At 52.3% G+C, this 18,469-nt stretch overlaps 5 protein-coding genes across 5 annotated transcripts; 2 read left to right on the top strand and 3 right to left on the bottom strand.

Moving 5' to 3' along the window:
- Window positions 1–399: 399 nt before the first annotated feature.
- ATEG_02244 (uncharacterized protein) lies at window positions 400–3,720 on the top strand (the record flags this gene model as incomplete). Its single annotated transcript, XM_001211422.1, has 10 exons — window positions 400–515; window positions 576–825; window positions 865–1,484; window positions 1,550–1,651; window positions 1,702–1,925; window positions 2,066–2,251; window positions 2,305–3,151; window positions 3,201–3,386; window positions 3,442–3,592; window positions 3,658–3,720. The coding sequence occupies 10 exons, from the start codon at window positions 400–402 to the stop codon at window positions 3,718–3,720; spliced, it is 2,745 nt and encodes a 914-aa protein (XP_001211422.1).
- A 934-nt stretch (window positions 3,721–4,654) lies between these two features.
- On the bottom strand, window positions 4,655–8,617 carry farA (CeGAL family transcription factor; the record flags this gene model as incomplete). The annotated part of the gene is made up of 10 exons (XM_001211421.1): window positions 4,655–4,767; window positions 5,016–5,047; window positions 5,116–6,185; window positions 6,385–6,814; window positions 6,863–6,935; window positions 6,991–7,715; window positions 7,778–7,899; window positions 7,997–8,014; window positions 8,197–8,221; window positions 8,487–8,617. 10 exons carry the CDS (start codon window positions 8,615–8,617, stop codon window positions 4,655–4,657), a joined length of 2,739 nt encoding a protein of 912 aa, XP_001211421.1.
- A 2,219-nt stretch (window positions 8,618–10,836) lies between these two features.
- On the bottom strand, window positions 10,837–14,106 carry ATEG_02242 (mannose-ethanolamine phosphotransferase MCD4; the record flags this gene model as incomplete). Its single annotated transcript, XM_001211420.1, has 5 exons — window positions 10,837–11,654; window positions 11,741–11,849; window positions 11,952–12,069; window positions 12,133–12,320; window positions 12,370–14,106. 5 exons carry the CDS (start codon window positions 14,104–14,106, stop codon window positions 10,837–10,839), a joined length of 2,970 nt encoding a protein of 989 aa, XP_001211420.1.
- Window positions 14,107–14,609: 503 nt separating this feature from the next.
- ATEG_02241 (putative chromosome segregation protein (Pcs1)) lies at window positions 14,610–16,289 on the bottom strand (the record flags this gene model as incomplete). The annotated part of the gene is made up of 3 exons (XM_001211419.1): window positions 14,610–14,833; window positions 14,885–15,319; window positions 15,368–16,289. The coding sequence occupies 3 exons, from the start codon at window positions 16,287–16,289 to the stop codon at window positions 14,610–14,612; spliced, it is 1,581 nt and encodes a 526-aa protein (XP_001211419.1).
- Window positions 16,290–16,624: 335 nt separating this feature from the next.
- ATEG_02240 (protein-degrading AAA family ATPase MSP1) lies at window positions 16,625–17,957 on the top strand (the record flags this gene model as incomplete). Its single annotated transcript, XM_001211418.1, has 2 exons — window positions 16,625–16,690; window positions 16,755–17,957. 2 exons carry the CDS (start codon window positions 16,625–16,627, stop codon window positions 17,955–17,957), a joined length of 1,269 nt encoding a protein of 422 aa, XP_001211418.1.
- Between the last annotated feature and the right edge of the window lie 512 nt (window positions 17,958–18,469).

Here is an 18,469-nt window from a genome sequence, read left to right as displayed (position 1 = left end):
GGTGTCTGTTCAGCGCGGACTGATGACAATCCGTCAATCTGCAGATGTCTGAAATACTGTATAATGTACCGCTTATCCTGCACTGTGCCAGGGACTCCAGTTTATTTGAATCTATCCACTAAATTGGGCTCATTATAGGCTTAATTTCGACCTCTTCCCGACTGTGCAGTTATAAGCGAGGTGCAGGGGCAAGTAGCTATACCGAATTTGTATATGGAGAGTGGGCGGTGAAGCTGCAAGCGAGTCGTACAACATTTTCTTCAGCCTCATTCAGCCTCACTGTCGTTGTGTGGATTGACCCTTCCCCGCGCAATCCGCTGCGATATCGTCGCGGCAGAGTATACCTATCCCACCCTGGAAACCGGGAACCTATCATCCACGATTACCTCTTTCGTGATCATGTCAGTCAAAAGGCGCTTCGGCTCTGCAAGCTGGAGTGACGATAACGAGATACCCGACGCCGTTGAACCCCACCTCTGGGCTCGGAGGCGGCTCTTCCCAACCGAGGATGCAGGGTATGGCTTCACGCATAGGGTACAATTTGGTTCACTCTAGCTAATGCTGTAGAATACAAGGACCGACAAACCTCCCGTCGGTCCATTTGGGCTGACTGCGATGCCATACACTTCTCCTCTTCCGGCCTTACATACCCCTCGCAATGCCTTCTCGGCCATGCATACAACCCCCAACGACATGGAGTGGGACTTGTTCATGCCACCTCCAAGAGAGCAGGATCCGGTGGCGATGGTAATCGATTGTGGGGCCTCTTCTTCCGAGCGTACAGTCTGTTATGGTATGGTCAGTTATATATCTCCTGTCAGTCTTGTATGTTTCAGACATATCCACTGAGTACACGGACAATAGATCCTGCCAGCAAATGTAAGGCTGGCTGGGAGTGGACAACTCTTGAGCTTGAAAGTCAGAGAGCTTCGGAGTAGTGAAGGATCCCGCTTCCAGAATACATCTACCTTTTGCCTACATCAATCGCCGGAAGCCCTGTTTCTACAGTTCTTGGACGGTACGAAACTGGGCTACTTCTCCCGTGGGATTACAAACGCATTAAGAGACATCGTCAACCTGCCCTCTATAGAATTCGAAGCCGTGGTCAACCTCGCCGCCCTGGAGAGCGCAATATTGAGTCCGGCAAACCCCAAGCTCGCGGTGGAGATCAATGTCTATGGACCAGCGTCTGCGCGCGACAGAGTGGGAGCAGACTTATCAGAGAAACAGCTCTATCTGCAGATGCCTAATGAGCTCCGGGAGGGGATAGACTATGACAACCCGCATCTTCTGCAGTTTGATGAAAAAATGGATGAGTCAGGAACGGAGGATGAAGACACCCAAGCCGCGGAAATTTTCAATGGCAATTTACACCAAGCTGAGAACTTCCAACAAACAATCACGGGTCTCTTAGGCTCCCTGCGGAGAGCAGACGGGCTCCAGCGACTAGGAGGGGTTGAGAGGTTGACAAGACCACTGTACCCGTACGTTCTTTCCATTCTTTTCAGCCACACATGGCGTGCTAATGTCGGTCACTTCTGAAACACAGGCATCAGGAGGAGGCCTTGGATTTCATGACCCAACGCGAAAATGGAAACATTCCCCAGGAATACCGGCTATGGCAACCGGAGGTCATCGATGGAGAGACATGGTGTGTTAGATTTCCATCCCATCTTGCCGTGGCTAGCTGACAACTCCTAGGTATCGTCACGCCATAACCAGATTTAAACGCCAGGAACCAAGTGACGAGAGCGGAGGTGGACTCCTGGCCGATGAAATGGGGATGGGGAAGTCTCTGACAACTCTGGCACTAATTTGTAAGACAATCGAGGATGCACATCAATGGTCGATTGAGCCAAGTCCGCAACTTGAAGGTCTTGGGAAGAAACGATCCCGAGCGACTCTAATTATTGTTCCTTCACTCAGTAAGTGTCAATTATAGTGTTTTTGGTCGTTCAGGAGTTAACCTTCTTCAGTTTTGATCAATAGCTGGATGAGAGAAGTAGAGGAGTAAGTAGTCCGGGAATCAATGACGCAGTCTCTGCTGACTTTGACAGACATCTAGATGGCAGCATTAAGTTAGTGAAATATCATGGACGTGGGAGGAAACAGCATCTGGCCGACATTGGACAGTTCGAAATTGTCATCACCACCTATAACACGATCGCAAGGGAATACGGGATCGAACAGGACAGAGGTCACCCCAGCCCTTTGCATGGAGTGGAATGGTACCGCGTGGTTTTGGACGAAGGTAACCTTGAGTCGGACCGCTCCTTCAAGACATACAGTACTAATGATAGATAGCACATACTATCCGTAATCAGGCCAGGACGTTCTATCGATCAGTGTTGGGTGTATCAGCCAGGTCTCGCTGGTGTCTTACCGGCACGCCAATCCAGAACACATTAATGGACTTAGGCGCCCTATTGGCCTTTATGCGGATAAAGCCACTTGACGCTCACGGTGCATTCCGCCACTGGATCATGGGCCCATTCGAAGACCATAAAACGAAGCAAATCGCCATACACCGGCTGTCTCTACTTCTAGAAGCAATCTGTATCCGGCGAACAATTGAACGTGTCGATATCCCCCGCCAGCAAGAGGAAACAAGAGTCGTCCATTTTACTCCTGAAGAGCGGCATCAATACCAGGAGACTAGGAAGGTGATGCAGAGGTTTATCGTCCAGCAAGCCGGGGAATATCGCGGAGTCAGGTCGACAGTTGGCATGTTCCAGATGTACCTGCAGCTTAGAAGCTTTTGCAACCATGGAACCTACCAGCGCCAGTTCTCATGGACGAGAAGGAACATGGTCCACGAGGAGACTGACGCCATTTGCTCAATCACCCGGGACAGTGTGGCACGGTGTATGGGCTGTCGACAGCACTTGCCTATCATAGGCCCTAGCAGCACGAGCAGATTTGTGGAGGGTTGCAAACACGTTTTCTGTGACGACTGCTCGCAAGTCACGAACGGGCTGCAGAAAAATCGGCATTGTCCACTGTGCAGTTCTTTAGGTGGGATTTCTCGATCAGAGAATACAGGTGATGAAGCGGATGGCAGTGACGACAGTGTCTTTCAACCCGACGGGTATTCCTCCAAAATCAATATGCTCGTCTCTGATGTTCAGGATAGCTTGGATACTACGAAGAGGTACCTTGTACCAGACCCTAGGCGTGCAAATCAAGCTAACTGCATGCAGTATTATCTTTTCCTGCTGGACAAGAACACTGGACCTTGTCGAAAAACACCTGAGAATGGCTGATATTCTGTTCCTACGTATCGACGGCAAAACCCCTCCACAGGTGCGCCAAGAAAGACTTGACAAATTCAATACGACCTCGACAGTTGCTGTTCTAATCATGACGACGGGAACCGGTGGTGTGGGGTAGGCTACTCTACTCAACGTGAGACAGAAGAACAAGAAGCTGACTATGATGCAGATTGAATCTACAGTCGGTGAATCGGGTTTTCATCGTTGAGCCGCAGTGGAACCCTAGTGTCGAGACCCAGGCTATTGCACGAGCCATTCGCCTGGGTCAGGAACAGACAGTATCTGTCATCCGCTATTATGTCCAGGGGAGCATTGAGGAGGTGAGTCAGAGTCAGATATCAAGACATGATGTGGGCTTGCACGCTGATCTTGTGCTCTCGTGTAGGACATGTGCTCACAGCAAACACGGAAATTAAGCCTCAGCAAGATGGGTTTTGGAGGAAGCTAGGCTTTGCATATCCCTTTATATATATGTGTTGGTTCTCTCTTGTCGTACTTCAAACGGTGAAGAAAAATAAGCCATCCCAGGAAGATATATTAAAGAACAACATGGATAGGGAAATAAAGTAAAGTAATTGATAAAAATAAAATACGAAGAAAGAAAAAAGAAGTAAAAGAGAAAGGAACAAACCTAGGCCTCCTTTGAGAGAATATACCAGTCTACTCTGTGCGTCATGTCCCCACCTAGAGCCTCACTACGTCTGAGCCGCATCGCATATATAGGTAGTTTTAGCAAAATGTCTACGTAATTCCGTTGCGGGGCAACAACCATGGTTCGACTCCCCATAAAAATATATATAAGTATATGGGAAGGCATTAAAGTCGACTATATTATAGAGCCTGTGGAGTGGATACTGAGCAGACCATAGATCTGCGATACGGATATAACACCCTACTCACAAGCGAAGAGTCTTAAGTAATAAAGACATTAACTCGTTAGTTATTCTTTCTTATCCTTTATAATACTGTTGGTGTACGTACTTAGGTAGAACAGTAAACAACTAGTTAGTGGGCAATGCGATAACGTAAGGAACAGCATAGGTAGTCGCTAGCAGCCACCGTAGCGCCCTGCTTTACCTTACCATTACTAACCTCACCCGTTTCCTTCAATTACCTAACTTAGTAGGTATCTCGTTCCATTCCACTGTTCTACGTTAACAAATTTATCTTAAATTTAGCGAGAAATTAACTTCTTTTAGAATTTTTATCTTAACCCCATTTTTAGTAGGATTTCCGATCTTTTCTAACTACACGACAGAGGTGGAGAGGCTGATTACTATACCAATTTTGTATAGGCGGTGAAGCCCTGGCAACCTGTACAGGACGGCCTGTATTGACATTACTGTATCGCATATTATGCTGTACTGTTCAACACTGCAATTTTAGCGCGTAGGAGGGTTGGTCAGATGATGACTTTGCTTGTTGTGGGGTGGCTGCCAGTTAGAGCGGTAGGCCAACTTCAAAGAGATATCATGGACAGTCTTCGCATTCCATCCTTATATACAAGTCTTCGTGTCATCACTCGACTAGAATATGCACGAGGTCCAGAACGCTATACAGACTCCCCCCATCCAGACTCCAATCCTCACCCAGGTCATCCATTAAACACGTACGAGCAGAGCCCCGGTGTGACCGTCCGGGAAAGAGTCAAAAGAACGCAAAACATGTTGTACAGCCATCGCAATCCACTCATAACCATAGCGCATGTGGGACTTCCAGCCTCCCATCAGGTCGCCATCTCACCCAAGCTGCCATTAATGCCGAAGAATTGGAACCTAAAACACAGAAGCCAACGGTCAGTATGAAAGAACAAAACAAATCCACGTCTCACACCCCAACATACCAATCCTCAACGTTCAAAGTCGTGGGCGCGGTCGGCCCGCTACGAGAGCTGCTACTCCAGTTATCATCCTGGTTGGCGGGATCCACGGTTGCAGCACTCAGGGTTGCCTCCAGGCCTTGCATCGGCCACGATCCCTGGTGCTCCATGCCAAACATCTGTGGCGGTTGCTGTCCCTGTAAGGGAATGCCCGGAGGCATGCTTGACAGCAACTCGGGACTGCCTTGTGTCCCTGACATGCTGCGCGACGGCACCGGCTGCCCCATCATCCGCTGATCTATCCCCTGCGTCTGGAGCTGAGTCTGCATCTGTAGCTGGGGATCAACCGCATTGTGCTGGGGAGAGGTCAATTCGGGGAAGATCGCGGTGCCATCCGGGAATAGCTGATCAGGCTGGAAGTTCTCCCACAGAGACGGCGACAGATTGGGAGAAGTACGCGTGACAAGGAATAGATCCGGGGGCGTAGCCGGCAGGGAGAACTGGCCATTGAAGGGAGTCGTCGGTCTGGTGTTGGCCCGAGAGTTGCCAGGGCCTCCGTCCCGGTGAGCCGTGGGGGATGCCTGGGGCACCCCCAAGCCCGGTTGGCTCAATTCCCGGGAAGGCGTCACGGCGGGCGTTTGAGGCCGTGATCGCTCGTACGACACCGGCGGCGTTGGTCCTCCATTCGGCAGACCGATATCCATATCGTCGAACTTACGTTTGGGCGGCGGATCGGGTCTTCTCAAGGCCTGTTGCTGATTGGCCTCCGGCCGGACTTTCTGGTGTCTTCTACCGGCCGCCTTCTGGAGTCGCTCTTCCAGAACCTTGTTTCCAAGAATCGACTCGAACAGCGTGTGGACCATCTTTGCCACCAGCCAAACCTTGGACACATCCTTGAGGGCCTGCATACAGATGTTGATTCTTTCCTGGCAGGTGGCGACAATGGTAGGCACTGAGGACCGCATTTGATAGACGTGCATAATCAAAGCCGAGAAAAGACTGTAGACACTGTTCACTTGGTGAGTATCAGAAGAGCCACACTGGTGGGCGGGCACATACATGAAGGCCGGGGTGTAGCGTATTTCTTGGTGCGTCTGCAGATTCTCGACAATGGCAGTGATCATTCCGGCGGCTTGGAAGGCAATGGTGCGTGATGGGTACGCCATCTCCTCCACGCGGTAACTGCTGGGAACAGAAGACGCCGGTGGCATGTGTGCCCGGTGCAGGAGACATAGCGTGGTGCTGCACAGGTGTTAAAGACGTGGTGAGAGCCGCCCGGGTGGTTTAACTTACTAGTAGTTTGCGTGGAGAAGCGCGGCCCAGAAGTGGTGCCGCGATCGCTGCCAGCAGACTTCTTTGGGGACAATTCTGCAGCCAATCGGCCAGTGCCATGTCCGAGTGCGTCAGGTCCATAGCGTTCATTCTTCGTGATTTCGATGCCACCGAGTACTGCTGCGATAGGACAAGACCCATGATCTCACAAAGCTTGACGTATTGGAGGAAGAACTGCACATGCACGGGATCCGGGGGATATTCGGCCGCAATGTCGATCTCGTCCTCGATGAAATCGTCTTCGGTCAACATGCCCACATCCGAGTCGTCTGTGTTGATGCCAATGGGACGTCCTAGGGCGACCGCAACCGATCGATCTCGCGTAAAGAGGGTCCACCAGATGCGCTTCCACAGTCGCTTGTCGGGCTTGCTCAGCTGCGAGCTTTCCACGCTAGAGAACAGTTAGATATGTAAAGGCGAAAGACATGCGACGCCATACCTCCGATGCATGCCGGATCCCTGGGCCACAACCATGGCCACCCGAGTCCAATAGAACACATTCTTCGTGACATCTATTCGAGTCAGCGCCGTTTACATCTTCGAACCACATCCTCATGGGGATCCCACCTTCCGGGCCCTCCCAGTACCAGCCCAAGAGAACCAAAGCCTGAACGATGGTGACACGGTCGTCTTCATAGTTGGCATCGTACAGCGCCTTTGCGCGCTTGTAGAAAGTCATGGCCGCAGGGGTGGTCGAGCCATTCGCATCCATCAACTGGGGGTTGGTGCAGACCCTCGATCCGGCCAGAAGAATCGCTTGGAGAAGAAGCAAGGATGGTGGGTTCTTGGGGTCCCGATAATGGCGCATGAAGCGACTGCGGTTCACGATGGGAACGACAGGGGCAACCCATTTGAAGTAGGCCTCGACGAGCTCATCACACAGCGGTTTGGGTGGCAGCAGAAATGCACCACGTTGGTGTAGTATATCCAACTCCAGGTTATCCAAGTCTGTCAATCGGGAGCGCGAGCCACGGATGTGGAAGGGGGGTAGTGCACGACATCGGTCGTTCCATGGCGATCCTGCACCAGGAGCGACAGATTCGACGACTCGCCCAGGTAGGCGACCCTCCCCGGCTTCCTTTATGGGGGCGCGGGCGAACTTGGGCTTCATGAACTGGGCATAGGTGTTATTTTGAGAAGCTTGTTCGGCGACCTGCTGATCGGACAGGGTGGTGACGGGCATGCCGTCGACAGCCATGCGATTGCTGCGGTACCCAAAGGCATTCTTGCCATCTGCTGCGGGGGCTTCTTCTTCCTGCTTTGTCGGGGGCCTCTCGCTGCCCGCTTCGGATCTATTTGGGCACGAATCATCAGCACCGGTCGCATCCGCGAGATTCCACCCTCGACTACATACCCGCTCGTCTCCTTCGATTTGTTCTGATTCTTTTTGCGTTTCGGTGTGGGGATCTTGCACTCGATGGAAAAGGCCACGCAGTTGGTGCATGGCACGCCTAGACTGGCGGCATCGCAACGAACCTAGTGGAGAGTTGGTTAGTGGCGTGGCTCCGCAGGGGCGTTCGGTCGGCGAAACAGGGAACAGTGAGGGTAAAAAGTGAAAAAAAATTTTTCATACCTTACGAGCGTGGCACGTCTGTATTCAAGAAAGAACTAGGTCAGCTTCATTAATTCGATAGAGGATGGGATGCTCAGCGTCGTTGTGTAGCGGCTATCCGCAGCTGAATCACGCATGGTGCAGCAGCTGTGGTGAGCCGAGGTGCCGAGGCTCGCAACACACAGGTCGCGTCGACCTCAGCAGAACGAGGAGAAACGTACCTCACAAGCGCGCGACGCACGTTGCCTGTTTTAAACACCGATTAGATAAATGATCTTAACCTCTGTAAACTCTCTCCGACCGAAATTTTTCTTTCTCCCTCGACCGTGATGCGCATCCCCGGGTTTCCCGGGGATTCTGCATCGCCCCTCGTGCGCATTCTCCTCATGGCCACGACGGCCCCGCGACCCGAATAGGGGAGAAAACGCAGAGGGAGAGAATTAACGCGACGTGAATCGCATCCTGAGATTCGACTGGAAGAAAAAAAGCCAAAGAGACAATGAAAACGCACCTTCTGAAACTCATGTGTCCGTTGGGGCCGGCTCGCACCGTGATTCCTGAGGTCCCCGTTGAGCCCGTGGCACTGGGGGCCGGGCTAGGTCTGGATGTAGAGTCTGTATGATTTTCACCGGTCGTGCTCATGGCCAAATGTATCCATGCAGAGGAGGAGTAGCGACCGAGGCGACGAAGCGACGGGGGCGAGGGAGACCGGGGAGTTTGGGACGGGCGGAGAGAGCAGAGGAGAAACGAAAATACGGTCTCTTATGAAAGGCCACGGAGGAGAAGAGAAGCGAAATGAAGAAGCACGAGAATACCAGGCAGAGAACGAGAAAAGAAAGAAACGTTTTTTCTTTTTTTTTCTTTCTTTTTTGCCCGATGTGTTTTTCTCTTTTTCCTGAATTTTCTATTGGGCAGATGGATGGAAACTGGGGAAATAGTCAGAATAATAGGTGGTAATAAGAAGAGAGAGTAGTAGTAAGAGTAAGATGGTTGGAAAGTTCACGAGGGGGAGGGATGGACGGAACAGGTAAGGCACGAGGCGAGGAGAAGGAAGTCTGACAGGAGGGGGGAGCCACCAGGAACGGCAAAAGTTAGGGGATTTTCCTACGGGAGTTTTGTCTGGGTCAAGACTAATTAGGAAACGGTAGTACTCCGTAATAATCCTCTTACTACTGTAGAAAAGATGGGAGACTATGGGGGCGGGGAGTGGCAAATGGTGACTGGCATTAGTATGATTATGAACAGGTAACCATCATCGCCGTCCATGGAGGCGCCTAATAATAATCCCTACCTAACAATTGAGGATCGTCTAGACGGCGATGTGGAGAAGCCGGTTGGGCGAGAGGATCCCCAGGGTCCGCTTTAGCGAGGATTCCGAGTCTCCCATGCACTTGATCTGGCGTTTCACATCAGTCGGGATAGTATGGACTCGATGTACATACTCTGGAGTAGTGTCATGACTTGGGTATAGATACGCTCCGTGGTATATACCTCAACATATCTGTCAATGCAGGAGGTTAAATGATATGATCATCATCAATAGTCGCCCCCAATCCTCATAGTCGTGTCGAGACCTCGAATGTCTCACTATGAATCCCACTTAAGCTTCTGGTGACCTCCACTGAGCTGACTCATCTACATTTCCACTGTCAGACATCGAGTACACCATATCTCCCTTGCAACACGGATGACTTTAGATATTGTACTCGTTAATTGATATTCTACAGCACGATCCGCGCCTTTGACTGAAGTATTCGATCCAAATAAGATCCATCTGAAACATTAGTCCGCCGACCCAATCCACCGTTTGGTCCCATGACGGTCTCCATCTGGACCCAAAGGTCCCCCAGCATCAGGAAGTAAACTACAAGAAACGCAAAACCAAAAGCAAAACCGACTAGAAAATCATCCAGCGGAGATACCTTCCGACGCCGTCCGTTCATCTCTTCCCCTCCCCGGATCCTGCACATCCAACACCACCATCCTCATCTAACTGGTTCAGCTCCTGCACCATCTACAGGGTTTTCTCCGCACTCCAGCCACACTCATACGGGGAGATGCGGAATCTTGTTTTCCATCACCATGTCATTGACAGAATATATCATGTCAGGCACAGAACTACACACATCACCTGAAGAAATACTTTACTATACCTTACTTATAACCGTCCCTCCGAAAGAGCCTCCCTCGCATTCCTTTCCGTCTGGGGTTAGGATCTTCCCCGCACAACGTCACCACTCTTAGCCTCTCCCTCCTTCTTCCATCTATGGAGTAGGTGCTCGTATCTCCGTATCTACTCCTACTCCGTACTAGTATCTTCTACAGCCGGCCGAACCCGGATGACGCAGTTCCAACCGCTCGGTTGCTTTCCCCGCAACACCATCCCCACTCCACCATACCCTACCCTACCCTACCTTGGGAATCGCGACACTTCCCTTGTCCTTCCTGACCAAACGATCGTCCCCCCTGGTTCCAGCCAAGTCACTCTGTGGTCCAGGCTCTGCCCCGCCAACGCTGGCGTCATGTCATGGCCTGGCAAGCTTGTGACGCCGAGGTTGTTTCGTCCTTGCCTATTGTATGTTCATCAAAGGATTTTTTGGCTTCACCGCCATAGAAAACCATCCCCTGATAAATATAGACAAAGGAATATATCATGCATGGCTACCCAGCTAGTGCCTGAGTCTGATCACAAAGGATCTTCTCGGGATGACCAGTTCCTGATCAGTCCACATCACTGCCATTCGACCATCTCTTCCGTACACCAGACTGATCTGTAAAGCAAAAAATCTATAGTATTAACATACGCCGCCATGCATCAATTACTCTATATGAAAGATTCAAATATACAAAGCCTCAATGGCCTACTTGCCCTCTCCCTTCGTGGCACGTCCATTCCCCACCACTCCATTCGTCGCCGTCACAGCAGCGTCCACGGAGCCAAACTCCACGCCTCCAACAAAAGCCTCGCTCAAAAACTCCAGCCCCGCCACAAACGTGCACAGTAAGCTGGCAATCAGGAAATGACTGATCGTCGTGCCAATGTCCAGCCACGAGCCCTCGTCCCGCACCATGTAGAAAAAGTTCAGCGTCATCACGTCCGAGATGGACATCACCACCATAAACAGCGCGCTCGGCGCGACCTCCAGGCGCCGGTTCAAAATCCCCAGATTCGCGCTGATGATCGCAAACGGAATCAGCAGCTTCAGAATCAACAGGGCGCCTTGCGCGAAAGGATTGAACACCGGAATCAACCGGGTGACACTCTCCATCGAAAAGGACGACACCGACGCGATGTTGCCCGTGCTGAAGAAGGCGGATTGGAGGAGGTAGAAGAAGAACAGTGCCACACGTGCATCTGAAACGCTAAGCGTGCGATATCCGTACGCGTGGCCTTCCACGACCGTGGTGGCTTTCGTGGCGGGCTTCTTCGCGGTGACAGTATCTGACCCTGCAGCAGAGCCCTGCACGACCCGAGGGGCGGCAGTGTTCACGTAGATGGCATGCTCCAAGCGGACCCATGTGATAAGCGTCATGCAAAACACAAAGTAAAACAACCCCTCATATGAAATGGTGAGGATGATGAAAGTCGGCGAGAAGGTGAGGAAAATCACCATCAACCGGTGCAGGTAGTGGCTGTTGGGGTACAGCCGGTGCAGGAACGGCAGCAGAAGCGAAGCAACTACAAGGAAGTTTACTCAGTAAATGCCGAAATTGCATGCGACCTCCAGGGGCAATAAGTCCCGAAGGAAGATCCTGTAATCTTACCTAGGATAGACCATCCGACCACTTGATTACCAAAGGGAAGACCCTGTTTCGCTTGCAGAGATGCGGCACTAGATCTCGTCACTACTAGGGCTAGCAGGACCATTCCGACCTACGACAGACGATCAGTTTCGCTCAGACCATGTGGAGTACGCTACCCTTCTAGGATATCGATGCATATCGGTCAACAACATCCTGTGGAGGAGGGACATACCTGAATGCCCATAACAGTGCGCGATCCACAGCTGGAGATTGCCGTCTGCCCCAGGATATCGTCCTCGAGCAGCAGATAGAGGAGGCCGGTGAAGAACATCAACAGAGCCCCAACCGTTCTGCATCGGCATAAGTCAGCGTCGCCATCCAAGATCGGAAGACTGTCGGGAGACTTCACATACATCATATTAATGTCCTCGGTTTTCCCAGCGGGAAGTAGAGTGAAGGTGCTCATCAGAAGACACCCCACAGTCCATGAAGCGCACAGTAGCTTGTTCTTCTTCAGGAATCCTGTTCCGTACGCCAGTGGCCAGAAAGCGCCCAGGATGAAGCAGACAGTGTAAATCTCTCGTTGGAAATAGGATTGGACCTGCAAGACCATCAGCTGTCGTCCACAGCATATCCACATCAGCACTTACCAATGCCTCCAACACGCCCAGAAACATCAATAATTGAGCCCCAAACGTGATATAGCCGCTAGCCGAACTGACATGGCCCAATAGGATCTCACGTCCAGCAACAAGGGCTTTCCGACGGGCAAAGACTTCTTCCCAGAAGAAGATGGGGAATGCGGCGTATAAATAATATCGCCAAGAAGATTTCTGGTACACCAGAACCGAGAAGAGCGCAACAAGGATGGAAGAGAAGAAGATCGTGCTGGTCAGTGTGCGGTTCGAGTCAGATACGCCCCGTAGGACGTGCAAATCGATGACCGTCGTCAAAGCGTATGCAATCCATCCCAGATATCCAAAGGTAACAATCGTACGTAAGAAGACCCAGTCGTACGTCTGGAGGTATCGCAAACCCTCCAAGGTCGTAGCCAATAGAGCGGACGATTTCTCGATGGAGTCGTCGTAAGAGCCGCTCGCAATCAAGGATTCTATCTCCTCAAGCTGTGCTTCAATAGCCGACGTGCCTGCAAGGGGCTTAAATGGTTTGTATCGCAGAAGCACCGCCTTTTTCTGCTCCTCCTTGACGCGGTACATTTCCAGAACCTCCTTCAAATTGACAAGAGTAGCGGATGCCTTCTCCTCCGGGCTAGCCTTGAGGTACTCCAAAGGCAGCTGACCGACAGAATTCGTGGGAAAGTCAAGGCCCACCAGGTATGCCATGAGCGCGGCAACATCGGCCTGGGCAACGTCATGGCGTCGAACACTCTCCAGACCCCAATCCGCGGAAACTCCATCCTCGTGGCCGGATAGACCGTCACCCTCGTAGTACTCGGGACGGGCCACACCAGACCCCCAAGCCACCAGCGGAGTTCGAGTATTGTCAGGATGACCATCCCCATGGCTGCCCCAATCACTCATTCCGTGGTCCGCCGTGAAGATAAACGCCGTTTTGTCATCTCCATAGAAGTCCTCAACCAGTTTTGTAATCTCCTTGACTCCACTGTCCACCAGCTTGATGTTCCGCAGGTATTCCTTTGAGTAAGGTCGGTGAAAGTGTCCGGTCGTGTCGATTCCGAGAAGATGCAAGAAGAAGACCAGCTTGTCCTCCCGCAGTCGCGCATCCAATTCCGGGTCCTTCTTCGCCGCAGCAAACAACTCCTTGACCTTGTCAAACACCCATATATCCAGTTTTCTCGCATCCGAGGTGAAGTCCTCCTCCTCCTCCGAGTACATGTCCGCATCGACACGACCGGGGACGGCGCCCTCCTTGAACATCGCCAGGATATCCGGGCTGCCCCAGCTCCAGGTGTGTCGGCTCCGATTGAACACGCTGTCAAAGTTCACCGGGTTCAGTTTCCATCCCGTCGTCACTGCGGAGACATCCTCATATAACCCAGCGATCAGCGCCACATGACCGGGTCTCGACTCGGTGGGGACTCGAGTATGCGAAATGCCAAAGGTGCCGTGGGAAAGGACGCGGGATCGGATGAACGGTGCGAGGTAGATTGGGTCAGTGTGCGTGGAATCCGCCGGTTCATCTGGATCTGGCAATGCTTGAAACGCCTTGTCGGCGCGCAAACCATCCGCGACGAACAGGACAAGCCGCTTGGCCGGCGCCTCGACTCCGGGTTCCCGCTCGACGCGGTACGACCTCATTCCGTTCACGATCGGACTGACAAAGTATATATCAAAGATCGAATAGGAATAGATGAGGTGGAAGACCACCGCGATGGTGAGAAACCCAACGCGACCGAGACGCGCCATGATTTCTTACCGCTGGGAGGTTCAATTGAGCGGTGGTCAGGGTCAGGAGGTGCGGAAAGGAGGGACGAGAAGAACAAGAATTACGAAGATGGTAGGAAAATAAACACAACCATGAAAGAGAAGAGATCAATCAAGAACAGAAAAAGGGAATTGCTGACAACGACAGCAGCATCCTCGAGACGACGGAGAAAGGTGATGACAGCTTCCAAGGTCGATGAAGGTTGTTCTTTTCCGCGTTCCTGAATTGGGGAACTTGGGGGGATCCGCAACCAATCGGGACCGCCCACTGTGGCACCAGGTACTTACGTAGGTACCTGGGTGGTAGGTACCTACACCATACACTACATAGGTAAGGGGTACTTTCTGTGGAGTACCTCGCTTTTTATAGCAGTCAACAGCATAATGATTACTAGGCACCTATCCAAGGAAATTTCCAGACCAACTCCAACCTCCCAGATGCACCTAAATGTCATGCAAAATGAACTCAAAACAAAGGCCACCGACTAATTGGCCTGACTAGCCCGTCGCTTCGTAAGCGCGTCGATCACTCGAGTATAAAACTTGGAGGCTTGCTGGCGGACAAACGTGATATCCACCGTGAGGTATTCGGGAAGAATATCAACCAATTCCCGGTCTCTGTTCTCGTCCAAAAGAGGGATGTACTGGAACTCGGCCGACTCAAAGTTGGCGGAGGACACATTAGGAACTGCCAGTTTGAAGTGGAGGGCTGTTTGAGTCAATATATGGTCAAGGAACATATGTCTGATGAGAAACTCACTTCCATTGACACCCGTTTGGATACAATCGTATATGTTATCGTCCCTGTTGCGCTTGACATCACGGATGATGAGACCCGTCAGGTCACTGTAAAGATCCTCCTTCAATTGCGCAAATTGGGCGGCGTAGGCAGCTTCGGCACTCGCGGCAGCGTTGGCGCGGTTATTACCACCCTTGACGGCGCTGCCCGGGACCTTCAGGGCCGCATTCTCAAGGCTCGCAGCAGTGTTTCGTGCGGCAGCAAGCTTGGTCTGCAACGCCTTGACTTCCGACTGTGCAGAAGAGAGCTGCGAGGTTGCTTCTTCGACTTGAGTTTGCAATCGGGCGACCTCGGCGTCGCGCTCCTTGAGGTGTTTCTGGAGCGAACGGCTCTGCTGGCCAAGAGCCTTCTGGGCTTCCAATTCAGACTTCAGAGAAGCAATCAAATTGTTGGAAGCTACACTAATTAGCAGGTGCTAGATAAAACCCCTCTGTATGCACATACCGTTTGTCATTGCCTCGCACTGTTTACGGAGTTTCTCGGCATTGGCGTTCGCCTCCACAACCCCGATCTCCTTCAGGTTCCGATACCGATTCTCCAAGGTGTCGCACTTCTTGGTCAGTTCTCCAATTCGCCGTCGCAATTCAGGCTCTGTAGGCTTTTCTTCCCCACCCGCACCGAGCGCCCTCTTCGACGGGGAGCTTTGCAACGTCCGTCCAATTGAATAATTGCGCTTGGTTGGGGATGCGAAGGAGATTCGGCGCTCGTTCACATCTTCATCCATCATAGTCTCATCGACGACTTCCGCTGCTGGCTCCTCGGCTTCTGACATATCATGATCGGACTCGGTCTCAGCTCTCCGTCGCGGCCCCTTGGGCTCGGGCTTCGCCTTCGCGTTCACCGCGGCTTTCGCTTGCCGAGCACTCGTCGGCGTATATTCAAATTCACCATCCGTTTTGACTTGTTTCTCGATGCTGGGTTTGCGCCCGCGACGCGCGCCTGTCGCTTTCGTTGTTTTTGTAGGTTTCACGGGTCGGCGAACATTCTGGGGACCGTCTAGCTCATCGTTGGAAATGGGCGCTGGTTCCGAATCCTGGGGCGCATCCTCCTGCACGTATCCTCCCATATCTTGTGTTTCTTCGACAATCTCCTGCACGTCCGACTGTCCCGAGTTGCGGCTCCCCTTGGGTCTCCCTCGGCGCGTCGACTTTCTCGTCGCAGGCTCTCCCGTCGTGGGCGCAGTAGTATTTCTTTTGTTCTGGGCTGCAGGCTGTTTCCCTTCAACCGACTTTGACCGGGGGCGACCTCTCTGTTTCTTTGCAGGAGGTTCGCTGTCGCGTTCCTGCACGCCATTGACCTGCATCAAATCTTCATCGTCGGAACCAATGAGACCGGAGAGTTTGGAGGTCGCTTTTCGCTTGGGCATATTGGATGAATCTGGTATATATACCTCGGTAGGCGTGTGGTTGATGATGTGCGCTAATAATGGTGGTCGAGGCATTCGGAGTACAGACTACTACCACAACAAACCGCGTGTCGGGCGGAACATGTGACACCGTCGGCAAAGCCACTCATGGAACGCCACACCTGCGACTCGCCGACAGCCGAACTGACGTCTCCCATCATCACCGACTCAAGCAATTTTATTCTATCTCATCGCTTGCTGTCTTCGTTGTCTTTGTCTGGCCGGGTCACCATCTGACACGATACTCTTTTTATTGTCTGACCGGTCATTGCCGTTGCACCTGACCCTCTTTCGTCATGGCTTCAGCGCGCGGCCCCCGGTGGCAGCAGTTCCTACAAGAGCTGGTCATGGTAGCGGGCACAGTACGTCTCCCACCGCAGACAGAAACTAAATGACTACGCGGACGACGCTAATATTTCCTCACAGTCAGCTTCAGCATATTTTCTCATTCGCTATCTCCTCTCGCGTCTTGATTTCGATCCCGAGAGCCAGAAGAAAGAGGAACAGCGTCGGAAGTCCGCTGCCATTCTACGAAGACTCGACGGTGGCGACGAGTCCGAGGAGGAATCGCCCCGACGAGGTGGCAGTAACAGTAGCAAGCGCGGTCGGCGACAGAAACGCGGCGAGCTCACTCTGAACCAATATGAACAGGCGATCGCCATGGACGTTGTCGCCCCTGACGACATTGCCGTTTCGTTCGAGGACATTGGTGGCCTGGACGAGATTATCGAGGAGCTCAAAGAATCCGTCATATACCCCCTTACGATGCCGCACCTGTACGCCTCAACGTCGTCGCTTCTGACCGCTCCGTCGGGTGTCCTCCTGTACGGCCCTCCGGGGTGCGGAAAGACCATGCTCGCCAAGGCGCTAGCCCACGAAAGTGGCGCTTGTTTTATCAATCTGCATATTTCTACCCTGACGGAGAAGTGGTACGGTGATTCGAATAAGCTGGTGAACGCGGTATTCTCGCTGGCCCGGAAGCTGCAGCCATCGATCGTCTTCATCGACGAGATCGATGCTGTTCTTGGCACGCGACGGAGCGGAGAGCACGAGGCCAGCGGGATGGTGAAGGCCGAGTTCATGACGCACTGGGACGGACTGACCTCGGCCAATTCGCTCGGTGAACCCCAGCGAGTGGTCGTGCTGGGCGCCACCAACCGCATTCAGGATATCGACGAAGCGATTCTGCGACGGATGCCGAAGAAGTTCCCCGTCGTGCTTCCGCCGGCGGCTCAGCGACTCCGCATTCTCAGTTTGATTCTCAAGGACACGAAGATCGACCGTGAGAACTTCGACCTCCATTATCTGGTCAAGGCGATGGCCGGCATGTCCGGTAGTGATATCAAGGAAGCGTGTCGCGATGCGGCGATGGTGCCCGTGCGGGAGTTGATCCGACAGAAGAAGTCAGATGGACAGCAGATGACGTCTGTCGATCCGAAGGATGTTCGCGGACTCCGAACGGAGGATTTCTTCACGCGGGCTGGTGGTGTCCGAGTCATTCCCGCGCCGGCTCAGCTCCCGACGCAGTCGAGTAAGGCGAGTTCGGAGAAGGAATGGAGCACGGAATCCGAGGCGGCTTCGGAAGCTGATGCACGGCCATCGGCGGAGATGATTGAGCCACCGGAGTAGACGGCCGGCATTGTATACAGCACCGCACGGACAGAGATGGCGTTATTTGAGTGCGTCTGATTCCCGACCTGGATGTCTTCTCTTCTCTTCTTTTCTTTTCCTTTCTTTTCGTTGCTTTTCTTTTAATTTCGAGTGTCGTGCTCGGCCGAGTGGACGGCCTTCTTGTATAGAGCTTCTAGGGATATTTGGGCAATTATGTGATGGCTGATAGAATTTGTCAAGGGGATAATATCCACTTCTACCATGAGACATGCTGAGACATACGATGTGGTTCTAGAATCGGGAGTCTCCGTCTGGAGTAGAGCTCTATTGGGACCAATGGTCTCTTGATAAAGAGTATTTTCCCACACGATCAATTCTCTTAAGACGAACATGGATTATCATGTAGGAACAATAGATACTGCACATATCTTAGTCTATCTCTGCCGTTTCCGGTGCTGCCTCTTTCTCGGTTATACCGTATCGAGAGAGACAGAGAGCGGATCTTCTTCCGCCTCTCCTGGGCCCCAATC

This window comes from Aspergillus terreus, genomic scaffold (genome assembly GCF_000149615.1).
Source record: "Aspergillus terreus NIH2624 scaffold_3 genomic scaffold, whole genome shotgun sequence".
In the NCBI taxonomy this organism is placed as follows: domain Eukaryota; kingdom Fungi; phylum Ascomycota; class Eurotiomycetes; order Eurotiales; family Aspergillaceae; genus Aspergillus; species Aspergillus terreus.
This window is presented reverse-complemented; position numbering and strand designations above follow the sequence as displayed.